Raw genomic sequence first — 14,547 nt, 5'->3', positions numbered from 1 at the left:
CCACGAGGGAGACTGAGACAGAGAGACAAACTCAGTCTGACAGAGAGGAAAAGACAGACGGACACAGTCAGACAGAGAAACAGACCCACAGGGAGACAGACAGGCAGTCAGACAGAGAGACAGACCCACATGGAGACAGACAGGCAGTCAGACAGAGAAACAGACCCACAGGGAGACAGACAGGCAGTCAGACAGAGAAACAGACCCACGGTGGAGACAGACAGACAGTCAGACAGAGAAACAGACCCACAGGGAGACAGACAGGCAGTCAGACAGAGAAACAGACCCACAGGGAGACAGACAGGCAGTCAGACAGAGAGACAGACCCACAGGGAGACAGACAGACAGACAGACAGTCAGACAGAGAGACAGACCCAGTCAGACAGAGAGACAGACCCAGTCAGACAGAGAGACAGACCCAGTCAGGCAGAGAGACAGACCCAGTCAGGCAGAGAGACAGACCCAGTCAGGCAGAGAGACAGACCCAGTCAGACAGAGAGACAGACCCAGTCAGGCAGAGAGACAGACCCAGTCAGACAGAGAGACCGACTGTATCTGACAGTGTGTGTCTGTATCTGACAGTGTCTCTCTCTCTGTCTGTCTGTCTGTCTGTCTGTCTGTCTGTCTGTCTGTCTGTCTGTCTGTCTGTCTGTCTGTCTGTCTGTCTGTCTGTCTGTCTGTCTGTCTGTCTGTCTGTCTGTCTGTCTGTCTGTCTGTCTGTCTGTCTGTCTGTCTGTCTGTGTGTGTGTGTGTGTGTGTGTGTGTGTGTGTGTGTGTGTGTGTGTGTGTGTGTGTGTCTCTGTACCTTCATTCTGAAGAAGGTTATGCTTGTCAGCAGATCCACAGTAGACTTCAGGTCCTGCAGACGAGGCTTACTACTGGCTGGGAAGTTATTCTGATGGCGGGGAAGAGAGAAGGTGGTTAAGTTCGGGTGGAAAAACTCCAAAAATGAATGGTGCCAAAACGTCAGAAATTCCTTATGTTTCCTCAGCAGGCTGAAACATTCAGTCAACTGTCTTCAATGTACTGAAGGAAACACGCCACATGCATTTACAGTAGGACTGTCTTTTTAGTCAAGGATGCATCAGCCCCCATAAACTGGGCTCCAGAGTGGCACAGCGGTCTAAGGCACTGCATCTCAGCGCATGAGCCGTCACTACAGTCCCTGGTTTGATTCCAGGCTGTATCACATCCGGCCGTGAATGGGAATCCCATAGGGTGGCGCACAATTGGCCCAGTGTCGTCCTGGTTTGGCCGGCGTAGGCCGTCATTGTAAATAAGAATTTGTTCTTAACTGACTTGCCTAGTTAAATAAAGGTTAAATTAAAAATATATATATATGTAAAAATATTCAACAAAACAACACGTCCACTGTTCTGCCAGGTCACATACTAGTTGTACGTTGATACAGGAGATTTAGACTGGCTTTGAGCTGAAGAAAATACTGTGGATACAGGAGATTTAGACTGGCTTAGAGATGAAGGAATTACTGTGGATACAGGAGATTTAGACTGGTTTAGAGATGAAGGAAATACTGTGGATACAGGAGATTTAGACTGGTTTAGATCTGAAGGAATTACTGTGGATACAGGAGATTTAGACTGGCTTAGTGATGAAGGTAATACTGTGGATACAGGAGATTTAGACTGGCTTAGAGATGAAGGAACTACTGTGGATAGAGGAGATTTAGACTGGTTTAGAGATGAAGGAAATACTGTGGATACAGGAGATTTAGACTGGCTTAGAGATGAAGAAAATTATGTGGATACAGGAGATTTAGACTGGTTTAGAGATGAAGAAAATTATGTGGATACAGGAGATTTAGACTGGTTTAGAGATGAAGAAAATTATGTGGATACAGGAGATTTAGACTGGTTTTGAGCTGAAGGAATTACTGTTGATATACAGTGACTGGTTTGTTCTGTGGTTTTACTGTACAGGGTGAATGGATCAGATTGAAAGTATAGCACAAGATATACACATCATCTATACTAGACTTGGTCGTGAGTTGGTAGGTAGATAAGATAGTCAGGAGAGATGTAGACTTACTCTGTATGTGGAGAGGTCGATCCGAAGAGAGTTGTGCAGTTGATCCATGAGTTTAACAAAACGATCTTTCTAGTTTGGGGAAGAAGAGAGAAAGAATGCTATTTGGCTCTGAACAGAGAGTACACAGTGGCAGAATACCTGACCACTGTGACTGGCCCACAATTAAGGAAAGCTTTGACTATGTACAGACTCAGTGAGCATAGCCTTGCTATTGAGAAAGGCCGCCGTAGGCAGACATGGCTCTCAAGAGAAGACTGGATATGTGCTCACTGCCCAAAAAATGAGCTGCATGTCCTAACCTCCTGACAAAATGTGTGAACATATTAGAGACACATATTTCCCTAAGATTACACAGACCCACAAAGAATTGAAGAAACAAATCCAAGTTGGATTAACTCCCATATCTACTGGGTGAAATACCACAGTGTTCCATCACCGCAGCAAGATGTGTGACCTGTTGCCACAAGAAAAAGGCAACAAGTGAAGAACAAACACCATTGGAAATACAATCCATATTTACGTTTATTTATTTTCCCTTTTGTAACTTTAACTATTTGCACATAATATGACATTTGAAATGTCTTTATTCTTTTGGAACTTTTGTGAGTGTAATGTTTACTGTTAATTTTATTGTTTATTTCACTTTTGTTTATTATCTACTTAATTTGCTTTGGCAATGTTAACATGTGTTTCCCATGTCAATAAAGCCCCTAAATTGAATTGAATTGAACTTGAATTGAGAGAGCGAGGGAGATAGACAAGAGCGAGAGACAAGAGCGAGAGAGAGAGAAGAGAAGAGAAAGAGAGAGACAGAGAGGAGAGGAGAGGAGAGGAGAGGAGAGGAGAGGAGAGAAAGAGAGAGAGAGAGGAGAAGAGAAGAGAAGAGAGAAGAGAGAGACAGAGAAAGAGAAGAGAAGAGAAAGAGAGAGACAGAGAGGAGAAGAGAAGAGAAAGAGAGAGACAGAGAGGAGAGGAGAGGAGAGGAGAGGAGAGAAGGAGAAGAGAAGAGAAGAGAAGAGAAGAGAAGAGAGAGACAGAGAGGAGAGGAGAGGAGAGGAGAGGAGAGGAGAGGAGAGAAGAGAAGAGAAGAGAAGAGAAGAGAAGAGAAGAGAAGAGAAGAGAAAGAGAGAGACAGAGGGGAGAGGAGAGGAGAGGAGAGAAGAGAAGAGAAGAGAAGAGAAGAGAAGAGAAGAGAAGAGAAGAGAAGAGAAGAGAAGAGAGAGACAGAGACAGAGACAGAGACAGAGAAAGAGAAGAGAAGAGAAAGAGAGAGACAGAGAGGAGAAGAGAAGAGAAAGAGAGAGACAGAGAGGAGAGGAGAGGAGAGGAGAGGAGAGAAGAGAAGAGAAGAGAAGAAAGAGAGAAGAGAAAGAGAGAGACAGAGGGAGAGAGGAGAGGAGAGAGAGAGGAGAGGAGAGGAGAGGAGAGAGGAGAGGAGAGGAGGGAGGGAGAGGAGAGGAGAGGAGAGAAGAGAAGAGAAGAGAAAGAGAGAGACAGAGAGGAGAAGAGAGGAGAAGAGAAGAGAAAGAGAGAGACAGAGAGGAGAGGAGAGGAGAGGAGAGGAGAGAAGAGAAGAGAAGAGAAGAGAAGAGAAGAGAAGAGAAGAGAAAGAGAGAGACAGAGAGGAGAGGAGAGGAGAGGAGAGGAGAGGAGAGGAGAGGAGAGAAGAGAAGAGAAGAGAAGAGAAGAGAAGAGAAGAGAAGAGAAGAGAAGAGAAGAGAAGAGAAGAGAAGAGAAGAGAAAGAGAAAGAGATAGACAGAGAGGAGAGTGATGTAGGGAATGTTGACAGGGAGGGAGACTGTTGTCCAGACATTCTGAGTTAATGTGCTTCGGGGTGATAGAGAGTATATGTGTGCCTGGTTATTAAAGAGAGAAAGATTAAAGTAATTGAGTCGACATGTGTGTGTGTGCGTGCGTGTGTGTGTGTGTACCACAACAATAAGTAGTGAATAGAGGAGAGAAAGGAGAGGGGGGGGGGCTTAATCTAGATTTACAGGTTGTTGTCACTGAAGACTTTACTATCCGCATAGAGACCATCACTCCCTGGGAGGATGGAGTTGGACCACAATTCTCCCCCACGCCTCCTCTTCAGACAGAGATAATAGCTATAATGGCCACATTGTCCCCACAGCTAATGGCTATATTCACCCCATCCCCTCAGACCTAGTGGTAATAGGATCCCTTCCTGAATGTTCCCGCCCTATCCCATCTGCAGTATGGTCCAACCACAGCAGCTAGCTGGTCCAGTCTTACCTCTTCTCTAATCCAATGCCCGCATCCCAATTGACAAACTATGACCAAGGCCCAAAAAGGAATATGGTGCCATTTGGGACACGAGCCCTGTCAGAACTCCAAGGGCTCTAACCTTTATTATGAGCTCATAGAGTTTTAATATTAAAACCGGATATCACCAAGGAAACCACACACACACACACACACACACACTTTCTATCAGCGGGCCAATCACAAGGCTGGATTATGAAAATTAGGAAAAGATGTAGAGATCAAAATGATCACTTTATCCTTCACATGATGGATAATGATCAGATGATGAGAGAGAAAGGGAGAGAGAGAGAGTGAATCAGGGATAGAGAGAGCTAGATATAGATAGAGAGCGAGAGAGAGCGAGATAGAGAGAGTGAATCAGTGATAGAGAGAGAGAGAGAGCGAGATAGAGAGAGTGAATCAGTGATAGAGAGCGAGAGAGAGCGAGATAGAGAGAGTGAATCAGTGACAGAGAGCGAGAGAGAGCGAGACAGAGAGAGTGAATCAGTGATAGAGAGAGAGAGAGAGAGAGCTAGATAGAGCGAGAGAATAAAAACCCTCCAACCCAAAAAGGCATGTGGTGTTGATGGTATCCTTAATGAAATGATCAACAAATTCCAATTGGCTATACTAGAACTCTTTAACATCATCCTTAGCTTTGGCATCTTCCCCAATATTTGGAACCAAGGACTTATCACCCCAATCCACAAAAGTGGAGACAAATTTGACCCCAATAACTACCGTGGAATATGCGTCAACAGCAACCTTGGGAAAATCCTCTGCATTATCATTAACAGCAGACTCCTACATTTCCTCAATGAAAACAATGTACTGAGTAAATATCAAATTGGCTTTTTAACAAATTACCGTACAACAGACATTCACCCTGCATGCCCTAATTGACAACCAAACAAACCAAAACAAAGGCAAAGTCTTCTCATGCTTTGTTGATTTCAAAAAAGCCTTTGACTCAATCTGGCATGAGGGTCTGCTATACAAACTGATGGAAAGTGGTGTTGGGGGAAAAACATACGACATTATAAAATCCATGTACACAAACAACAAGTGTGTGGTTAAAATAGGCAAAAAACACACACATTTCTTCCCACAAGGCCGTGGGGTGAGACAGGGATGCAGCTTAAGCCCCACCCTCTTCAGCATATATATCAACGAATTGGCACGGGCACTAGAAAAGTCAGCAGCACCCGGCCTCACCCTACTAGAATCTGAAGGCAAATGTCTACTGTTTGCTGATGATCTGGTGCTTCTGTCACCAACCAAGGAGGGCCTACAGCACCTAGATATTCTGCACAGATTCTGACAGATCTGGGCCCTGACAGTAAATCTCAGTAAGACCAAAATTATGGTGTTCCAAAAAAGGTCCAGTCACCAGGACCACAAATACAAATTCCATCTAGACACAGTTGCCCTAGAGCACACAAAAAACTATACATACCTTGGCCTAAACATCAGCGCTACAGGTAACTTCCACAAAGCTGTGAACGATCTGAGAGACAAGGCAAGAAGGGCATTCAATGCTATCAAAAGGAACATAAAATTCAACATACCAATTAGGATCTGGCTAAAAATACTTGAATCAGTCATAGAGCCCATTGCCCTTTATGGTTGTGAGGTCTGGTCCGCTCACCAACCAAGACTTCAAAATTTGACAAACACCAAATTGAGACTCTGCATGCAGAATTCTGCAAAAATATCCTCTGTGTACAACATAGAGCAGAGCAGAATTAGGCCGATACCCACTAATTATCCAAATCCAGAAAAGAGCCGTTAAATTCTACAACCACCTAAAAGGAAACGATTCCCAAACCTTCCATGACAAAGCCATCACCTACAGAGAGATGAAGCTGGAGAAGAGTCCCCTAAGCTAGCTGGTCCTGGGGCTCTGTTCACAAACACAAACACAGAGCACCAGGACATCAGCACAATTAGACCCAACCAAATCATGAGAAAAACAAAAAGATAATTACTCGACACATTGGAAAGAATTAACAAAAAAACAGAGCAAACTAGAATGCTATTTGGCCCTAAACCGAGAGTACACAGTGGCAGAATACCTGACCACTGTGACTGGCCCAAACTTAAGGAAAGCTTTGACTATGTACAGACTCAGTGAGCATAGCCTTGCTATCGAGAAAGGCCGCCGTAGGCAGACATGGCTCTCAAGAGGAGACAAGCTATGTGCATACTGCCCACAAAATGAGGTGGAAACTGAGCTGCACTTCCTAACCTCCTGCCCAATGTATGACCATATTAGAGAGACATATTTCCCCCAGATTACACAGATCCACAAATAATTCGATTAAAAAAAATATTTTGATAAACTCCCATATCTACTGGGTGAAATTCCACAGTGTGCCATCACAGCAGCAAGATTTGTGACCTGTTGCCACAAGAAAAGGTCAACCAGTGAAGAACAAACACCATTGTAAATACAACCCATATTTATGCTTATTTATTTTCCCTTGTGTACTTTAACACTTTGTACATTGTTACAACACTGTATATATACATAATATGACATTTGTAATGTCTTTATTGTTTTGAAACTTCTGTATTGTGTAATGTTTACTGTTTATTTATTTTTTTACTTTTGTATATTATCTACCTCACTTGCTTTGGCAATGTTAACACATGTTTCCCATGCTAATAAAGCCCCTTGAATTGAATTGAGAGAGGGAGCGAAAGAGACAGACAGACAGACAGACAGACAGACAGACAGACAGACAGACAGACAGACAGACAGATAGACAGATAGACAGATAGACAGATAGACAGATAGATAGATAGATAGATAGATAGATAGATAGATAGATAGATAGATAGATAGATAGATAGATAGATAGATAGATAGAATCAGGGATAGAGAGAGAGCATGAGAGAAGAGAGAATTTAGACATCGAGGAAAAGAGATAAACTGGTAGAGGAATAAATAACATCCAGCCTAAACAGAGATTCCTGTGTACGTCAGTCTGAGATTCAAGTCAAAACCAACCTCACATGCTTTGTAAAGAGGTTTACTGGCTCTTCCCAACAATAATGGTAAAACACGTCATAATAAAAGTAATACTAGATACACAGTGAGTAATAATATACAAGGGGTACCAGTACCGAGTCGATGTGCAGGGGTATGAGGTAATTGAGGTGGACATGTACATATAACTAGGAGTAAAGTGACAGATAGTCAACAGCAGAAAAACGTGTTTTATGAGTCAAAACAGTGCAAAAAGGGTCAATGCAGAAAGTCCGGGTAGCTATTTGGTTCACTATTTAACTAACTAGTTAGCAGTCTTATGGCTTGGGGGTAGAAACTGTTCAGGTACATCGGTACGGCTTGCCAGTTGCAGAGGGAGTTACAAAGGGAGTTGTTCAGTCAAAGGACCTTAGTGGTGAGCTTGGAGGGCACTATGACGTTGAATGCCGAGCTGTAGTCAATGAACAGCATTTTCACAGACATGTTCCTTTTGTACAAGTCGGAAAGGGCAGTGTGGAGAGCAATAGAGAGTGTGTCATCTGTGGATTTGTTGGGGCGGTATGCAAATTGTAGTGGGTCCAGGGTGTCTGGGATGATGGTGTTGATGTGAGCCATGACCAGCCTACGGTGTGACCTTGGCATTCTTGGGTAAGGGACTATGGTGGTCGGCTTGGAACATGTCGTTTTTTACAGACTGGGAAAATGTCAGTGAGGACACTTGCCAGCTGGTCAGCGCATGCTCTGAGTGTGCGTCCTGGTAATCCATCTGGCCCTGCGGCCTTGTGAAATTTAACCTGTTTAAAGGTCTTACATCGGCTACGGAGAGCATGATCACACAGTCATCCAGAACAGCTGGTGCTCTCAAGCATGGTTCAGTGTTGCTAGCCTCAAAGCGAGCATAGAAGGCATTTACTGTAGCTCATCTGGTAGCCTCACGTCACTGCGTAGCTCGCGACTGGGATTCCCTTGGTAATCCAACGAATGTCTTAGCCGGTGCAGTAGGATTTGATCTTAGTCCTGCATTGATGCATTTCCAGTTTGATGGTTCATCGGAGGGCGAAACGAGATTTCTTATAAGCGCCCGGGATAGTGTCCCGCTCCTTGGAAACGGCACCTCTAACCTTTAGCTCAGTGCGGATATTGCCTTTAATCCATGGCTTCTGGTTGGGATATGTACGTATGTATGGTTACTGTGAAGATGATGTTGTCAACGCACTTATTAATAAAGCCGGTAAATGAAGTGGTCCTGTAGCTTAGCATCCGCTTCATCAGACCACTTCCGTATTGAGCGTGTCCCCGGTACTTCCTGTTTGAGTTTTTGCTTGTAAGCAGGAATCAGGAAGATAGAGTTATGGTCATATTTGCCAAATGGAGGGCGAGGGAAAGTTTTGTATGTGTTTCTGTGTGTGGACTAAAGGTGATCTAGAGTTTTTTTGCCTCTAGTTGCACAGGCGACAACCTGGTAAAAATTTGTTAAGATGTATTTCAGTATTTCTGCACTAAAATCACCGGCCACTAGGAGCGCCGCCTCTGGATAAGCATTTTCTTGTTTGCTTATGGCCGTATACAGCTCATTGAGTGCGGTCTTAGTGCCAGCATCGGTTTGTGGTGATAAATAGACAGATACGAAAACTATAGATGAAAACTCTCTTGGTAAATAGTGTGGTCTAAAGCTTATCATGAGGTATTCCAACTCAGTCGAGCAGAACCTCAAGACTTCTTTCCTTAATATTAGAGATCGCGCACCAGCTGTTGTTAACAAAGAGACACACACCAACCCCGTTGAGCTTATCCGACACTGCCGTTCTGTCCTGCCGATGCATAGAAAAACAAGCTAGAATATTTGTCCTTGTCCAGCCAAGTTTCAGAGAAACATTGGATACTACAGTTCTTCAGATCCAGTTGATAGGATAGTCTTGAAAGGAGCTCATTCCAGTTTGTTCTCCAATGATTGTACATTCGGCAATAGAAAAGAGGGTAGAGGTGGTTTATCTGAGTCAGGCGGATTATTTACACGCCGTCTTAGTTTCATCAGGGTACCCGTACGCCGGCCTCAACATCGCCGTCTCGTTCTCTTCCAAGTGTCGGGGATTAGGACCTGGTACGGGGTGAGCAGTGCAGGCTCTCACCTATCTGGCAACACACTCATTATGGTCAACAGGAAAAAAAGGATAGCCAATCTGGCAACCAACTAACTATAGTCAGTTGGGAAACACAGGCTGTCACAAACTTGGCAACTCCGTTTCAACAGTCATTAGAAAAAAATTCAGGATTACCAATCTGATACATAATCTAACTTTAGTCAGTAGGGAAACACAGACAGGCTATCACCAACCTGGCAACCCAGAAAGAGAGCGTCATATCCTTAGCCTATGGTAACACTAGTGAGAACCCTGGGCCCATTAGATTGAGTACACGCTGCCAGCAGCCAGCCAGTCGCTCATAAATCACAGTCGTTTGACTGCAACTGGCAGGGGACAGCCGGTGGCGGAGACAAAATGGATATCCGTCTCCATTGCAGTGGCACTACTAGTGCTGTTGGCTGGAATCCCAGGGGCCATTAAGACTGGCCTCTGGTTGCTTCTGGGCTCTCTCATTTGGCTAAGACTGGGCTCACATTCAAAACACATTTCAGAGTGGGAGTTGGAGTGCAGGTTTCTTCTGTCCATATTACAGCACTTCTACTCTGAGACACTGTGTAGATAATATGTACCCTGGGTATTATGCTGTGGTCATGTTGCTGTGTACATCTCACAGCTCTTAAGGCTAACATAGACGTTAGTAATCGATGAGTCAGCCTACAGGAAGGAAGTCAGTGACCTGGCAGTGTGGTGCCAGGACAACAACCTCTCCCTCAACGTCAGAAAGACCAAGGAGCTGATGGGGCCACAGTGTCTCCTGACCCCTCCTGTCTCAGCCTCCAGTATTTATGCTGCAGTAGTTTATGTGTCGGGGGGCTAGGGTCAGTTTGTTATATCTGGAGTACTTCTCCTGTCCTATTCGGTGTCCTGTGTGAATCTAAGTGTGCGTTCTCTAATTCTCTCCTTCTCTCTTTCTTTCTCTCTCTCGGAGGACCTGAGCCCTAGGACCATGCCCCAGGACTACCTGACATGATGACTCCTTGCTGTCCCCAGTCCACCTGGCCATGCTGCTGCTCCAGTTTCAACTGGCCTGGGCCCTAGGACCATGTCCCAGGACTACCTGACATGAGGACTCCTTGCTGTCCCCAGTCCACCTGGCCATGCTCCTGCTCCAGTTTCAACTGTTCTGCCTTACTATTATTCAACCATGCTGGTCATTTATGAACATTTGAACATCTTGGCCAATAATACCTGGCCACCCCACATATTCTCTCTAATTTTCTTTCTTTCTCCTGAGGACCTGCCCTAGGACCGTCCCCAGGACTACCTGACATGATGGCTCCTTGCTGTCCCCATTCCACCTGACTGCTGCTGCTCCAGTTTCAACTGTTCTGCCTTATTAATTCGACCATGCTGGTCATTTATGAACATTTGAACATCTTGGTCATGTTCTGTTATAATCTCTACCCGGCACAGCCAGAAGAGGACTGCCTTAAGCCCGGTTCCTCTCTAGGTTTCTTCCTAGGTTTTGGCCTTTCTAGGGAGTTTTTCCTAGCCACCGTGCTTTTACACCTGCATTGTTTGCTGTTTGGGGTTTTAGGCTGGGTTTCTGTACAGCACTTTGAGATATCAGCTGATGTACGAAGGGCTATATAAATAAATTTGATTTGATTTGATTTGATCGTGGACGACAGAAAAACGAGGGAGAGCACCACATCAACGGGGCTGTAGTGGAGCTGGTCGACCCTGCCTTCATGTACATATCTACCTCAAATACCTTATTATTTTCTATCATGATGCCTAGTCACTTTACCCTGCCTTCATGTACATATCTACCTCATTATTATCTATCCTGATGCCTAGTTACTTTACCTTCATGAACATATCTACCTCAAATACCTTATTATTATCAATCCTGATGCCTAGTCACTTTACCCTGCCTTCATGTACATATCTACCTCAAATACCGTATTATTTTCTATCCTGATGCCTAGTCACTTTACCCTGCCTTCATGTACATATCTACCTCATTATTATCTATCCTGATGCCTAGTTACTTTACCTTCATGAACATATCTACCTCAAATACCGTATTATTTTCTATCCTGATGCCTAGTCACTTTACCCTGCTTTCATGTACATATCTACCTCATTATTATCTATCCTGATGCCTAGTTACTTTACCTTCATGAACATATCTACCTCAAATACCGTATTATTTTCTATCCTGATGCCTAGTCACTTTACCCTGCCTTCATGTACATATCTACCTCATTATTATCTATCCTGATGCCTAGTTACTTTACCTTCATGTACATATCTACCTCAAATACCTTATTATTATCTATCCTGATGTCTAGTCACTTTACCCTGCCTTCATGTACATATCTACATCAAATACCTTATTATTATCTATCCTGATGTCTAGTCACTTTACCCTGCCTTCATGTACATATCTACCTCATTATTATCTATCCTGATGCCTAGTCACTTTACCCTGCCTTCATGTACATATCTACATCAAATACCTTATTATTATCTATCCTGATGTCTAGTCACTTTACCCTGCCTTCATGTACATATCTACCTCATTATTATCTATCCTGATGCCTAGTTACTTTACCTTCATGTACATATCTACCTCAAATACCTTATTATGATCTATCCTGATGCCTAGTCACTTTACCCTGCCTTCGTTTCATCTGACCATATGACATTCTCCCAATCTTCTTCTGGATCATCCAAATGCTCTCTAGCAAACTTCAGACGGGCCTGGACATGTACTGGCTTAAGCAGGGGGACACGTCTGGCACTGCAGGATTTGAGTCCCTGGCGGCGTAGTGTGTTACTGATGGTATGGCTTTGTTACTTTGGTCCCAGCTCTCTGCAGGTCATTCACTAAGTATTTCACGGTTAAGTCTACACCAGTTGTATTCCGTGCATGTGACAAATAATTTGATTTGATAAAACACACTATGACGTACCAACACAAACACACCATGACGTACCAACACAAGGGGTAGTTGAAAATATGGTATGTAAGATTTTGTGTGCAGTTGTGTGTAGTCGCTGTGTTGCTTGTGTATCTTACCCCGAAGTTGGAGGCATTGAAGCGGTCACATGCAGAGACGTTGGTGATGGCTGTAGGATGGGCGTAGAAGGCGTTGATGTTGGCCAACAGAGTACTCATCACAGCAGGAATACCCGACAACATATACTTAGAGGACAGACAGGCAAAGTGACTGGAGAGAGAGAGAGAGAGGGGAGGGAAGAGAGAAAGAAAAAGGGTGGGAGGAGGAGAGAGAGGGAAGGAGGAGGAGAGAGAGACCGAGAGAAAGAGAGAGGGAAGGAGAGAGAGGGAAGGAGGAGGAGAGAGAGACCGAAAGAAAGAGAGAGGGAGGGAAGAGGAGAGGGAGAGGCAGAAACCAAAAGAGAGAGGGAGAAAGGAGGAGAGAGGGAGAGAGAGGGAGAGAGAGGTAGAAGGGAGGAGAGAGAAAGAGAGAGGGAGGGCAGAGGAGAGGAGAGAGAGAGAGAGAGAGAGAGAGAGAGAGAGAGAGAGAGAGAGAGGGAGAGAGAGAGGGAGAGAGGGAGAGAGAGAGGGAGAAAGGAGGAGAGAGGGAGAGAGAGAGAGAGAGAGAGAGAGAATAAGAATGCGTGCCATATCCTAAAAGTCACATAATGACAGATGAGTAATTCAATTCTGACTGTCTCTGTAGTGGCACGTGTGTGTGTGCATGCAATGCATGTGTATTTAGAAATGTGTGTGAGTGTGTGAGTGACAGGTCCAGACCAGTGGAGGCTGCTGAGGGCAGGACGGGCTCATAATGATGGCTGGAACGGAGCGAATGGAATCGTATCAAACACATGGAAACCGTCTGTTGGATGTATTTGATACCATTCCACTCATTCCACTACTACGAGCCCGTCCTCCCCAATTAACATGCCACCAACCTCCTGTGGTCCGGACTGAGACGTGTGATCCATGTATTAACGTCGGGAAGTTCTGGACAACCGTGTCAACACCGTGTCCTCATTTCTCTTTAAAAGATAAACCAATCTGCAGACGCCATCGCAACACTTTCTGTTTCTATCGAAAGTGTGACTTCTATAACGGAACCATCTGATTTAAACCTGGAAGCTTTTTCTAATTTTTCCCCTCTTATCATGGACTGATTTAAACCTGGAAGCTTTTTCTCATTATTCCCCTCTTATCATGGACTGATTTAAACCTGGAAGCTTTTTCTCATTTTTCCCCTCTTATCATGGACTGATTTAAACCTGGAAGCTTTTTCTCATTTTTCCCCTCTTATCATGGACTGATTTAAACCTGGAAGCTTTTTCTAATTTTTCCCCTCTTATCATGGACTGATTTAAACCTGGAAGCTTTTTCTCATTTTTCCCCTCTTATCATGGACTGATTTAAACCTGGAAGCTTTTTCTCATTTTTCCCCTCTTATCAGGGACTGATTTAAACCTGGAAGCTTTTTCTCATTATTCCCCTCTTATCATGGACTGATTTAAACCTGGAAGCTTTTTCTAATTTTTCCCCTCTTATCATGGACTGATTTAAACCTGGAAGCTTTTTCTAATTTTTCCCCTCTTATCATGGACTGATTTAAACCTGGAAGCTTTTTCTCATTATTCCCCTCTTATCATGGACTGATTTAAACCTGGAAGCTTTTTCTCATTTTTCCCCTCTTATCATGGACTGATTTAAACCTGGAAGCTTTTTCTCATTTTTCCCCTCTTATCATGGACTGATTTAAACCTGGAAGCTTTTTCTCCCCTCTTATCATGGACTTTCAAACCTGGAAGCTTTTTCTATTTTTTCCCCTCTTATCATGGACTGATTTAAACCTGGAAGCTTTTTCTCATTTTCCCCTCTTATCATGGACTGATTTAAACCTGGAAGCTTTTTCTCATTTTTCCCCTCTTATCAGGGACTGATTTAAACCTGGAAGCTTTTTTTATTCTCATTTTTTAAACCTCTCTTATCATGGACTGATTTAAACCTGGAAGCTTTTTCTAATTTTTCCCCTCTTATCATGGACTGATTTAAACCTGGAAGCTTTTTCTCATTTTTCCCCTCTTATCATGGACTGATTTAAACCTGGAAGCTTTTTCTCATTTTTCCTCTCTTATCAGGGACTGATTTAAAC

The 14,547-nt window shown here is 43.9% G+C and overlaps 1 protein-coding gene and 1 long non-coding RNA gene across 4 annotated transcripts in view; both read right to left on the bottom strand.

Moving 5' to 3' along the window:
• LOC118377850 (protein unc-13 homolog B-like) overlaps window positions 1-14,547 on the bottom strand; it is a 135,911-nt gene that overhangs the window by 58,255 nt on the left and 63,109 nt on the right. Inside the window, exons 12-14 of the mRNA XM_052479557.1 lie at window positions 12,480-12,630; window positions 2,050-2,118; window positions 806-895 (exon numbers count right to left, since the gene is read on the bottom strand). Coding sequence (XP_052335517.1) covers window positions 806-895; window positions 2,050-2,118; window positions 12,480-12,630 — 310 coding nt within the window. The remainder of the gene's footprint in view (window positions 1-805; window positions 896-2,049; window positions 2,119-12,479; window positions 12,631-14,547) is intronic.
• LOC127911798 (uncharacterized) lies at window positions 13,643-14,321 on the bottom strand. 3 transcript variants are annotated; one of them, XR_008079403.1, is made up of 3 exons: window positions 14,294-14,321; window positions 13,863-13,960; window positions 13,643-13,715 (listed from the first exon to the last, which is right to left on the bottom strand). It is a non-coding gene; the product is annotated as an uncharacterized LOC127911798 (long non-coding RNA). The 3 variants fall into 3 exon arrangements; XR_008079404.1 differs by lacking the exon at window positions 14,294-14,321 and adding an exon at window positions 14,108-14,135; XR_008079405.1 differs by lacking the exon at window positions 14,294-14,321 and adding an exon at window positions 14,059-14,086.

This window comes from Oncorhynchus keta, chromosome 25, assembly GCF_023373465.1.
Source record: "Oncorhynchus keta strain PuntledgeMale-10-30-2019 chromosome 25, Oket_V2, whole genome shotgun sequence".
NCBI classification, from domain to species: Eukaryota; Metazoa; Chordata; class Actinopteri; order Salmoniformes; family Salmonidae; genus Oncorhynchus; species Oncorhynchus keta.
Note: the sequence above shows the minus strand (reverse complement) of the source record. Positions and strands in the feature narration are given on the sequence as shown.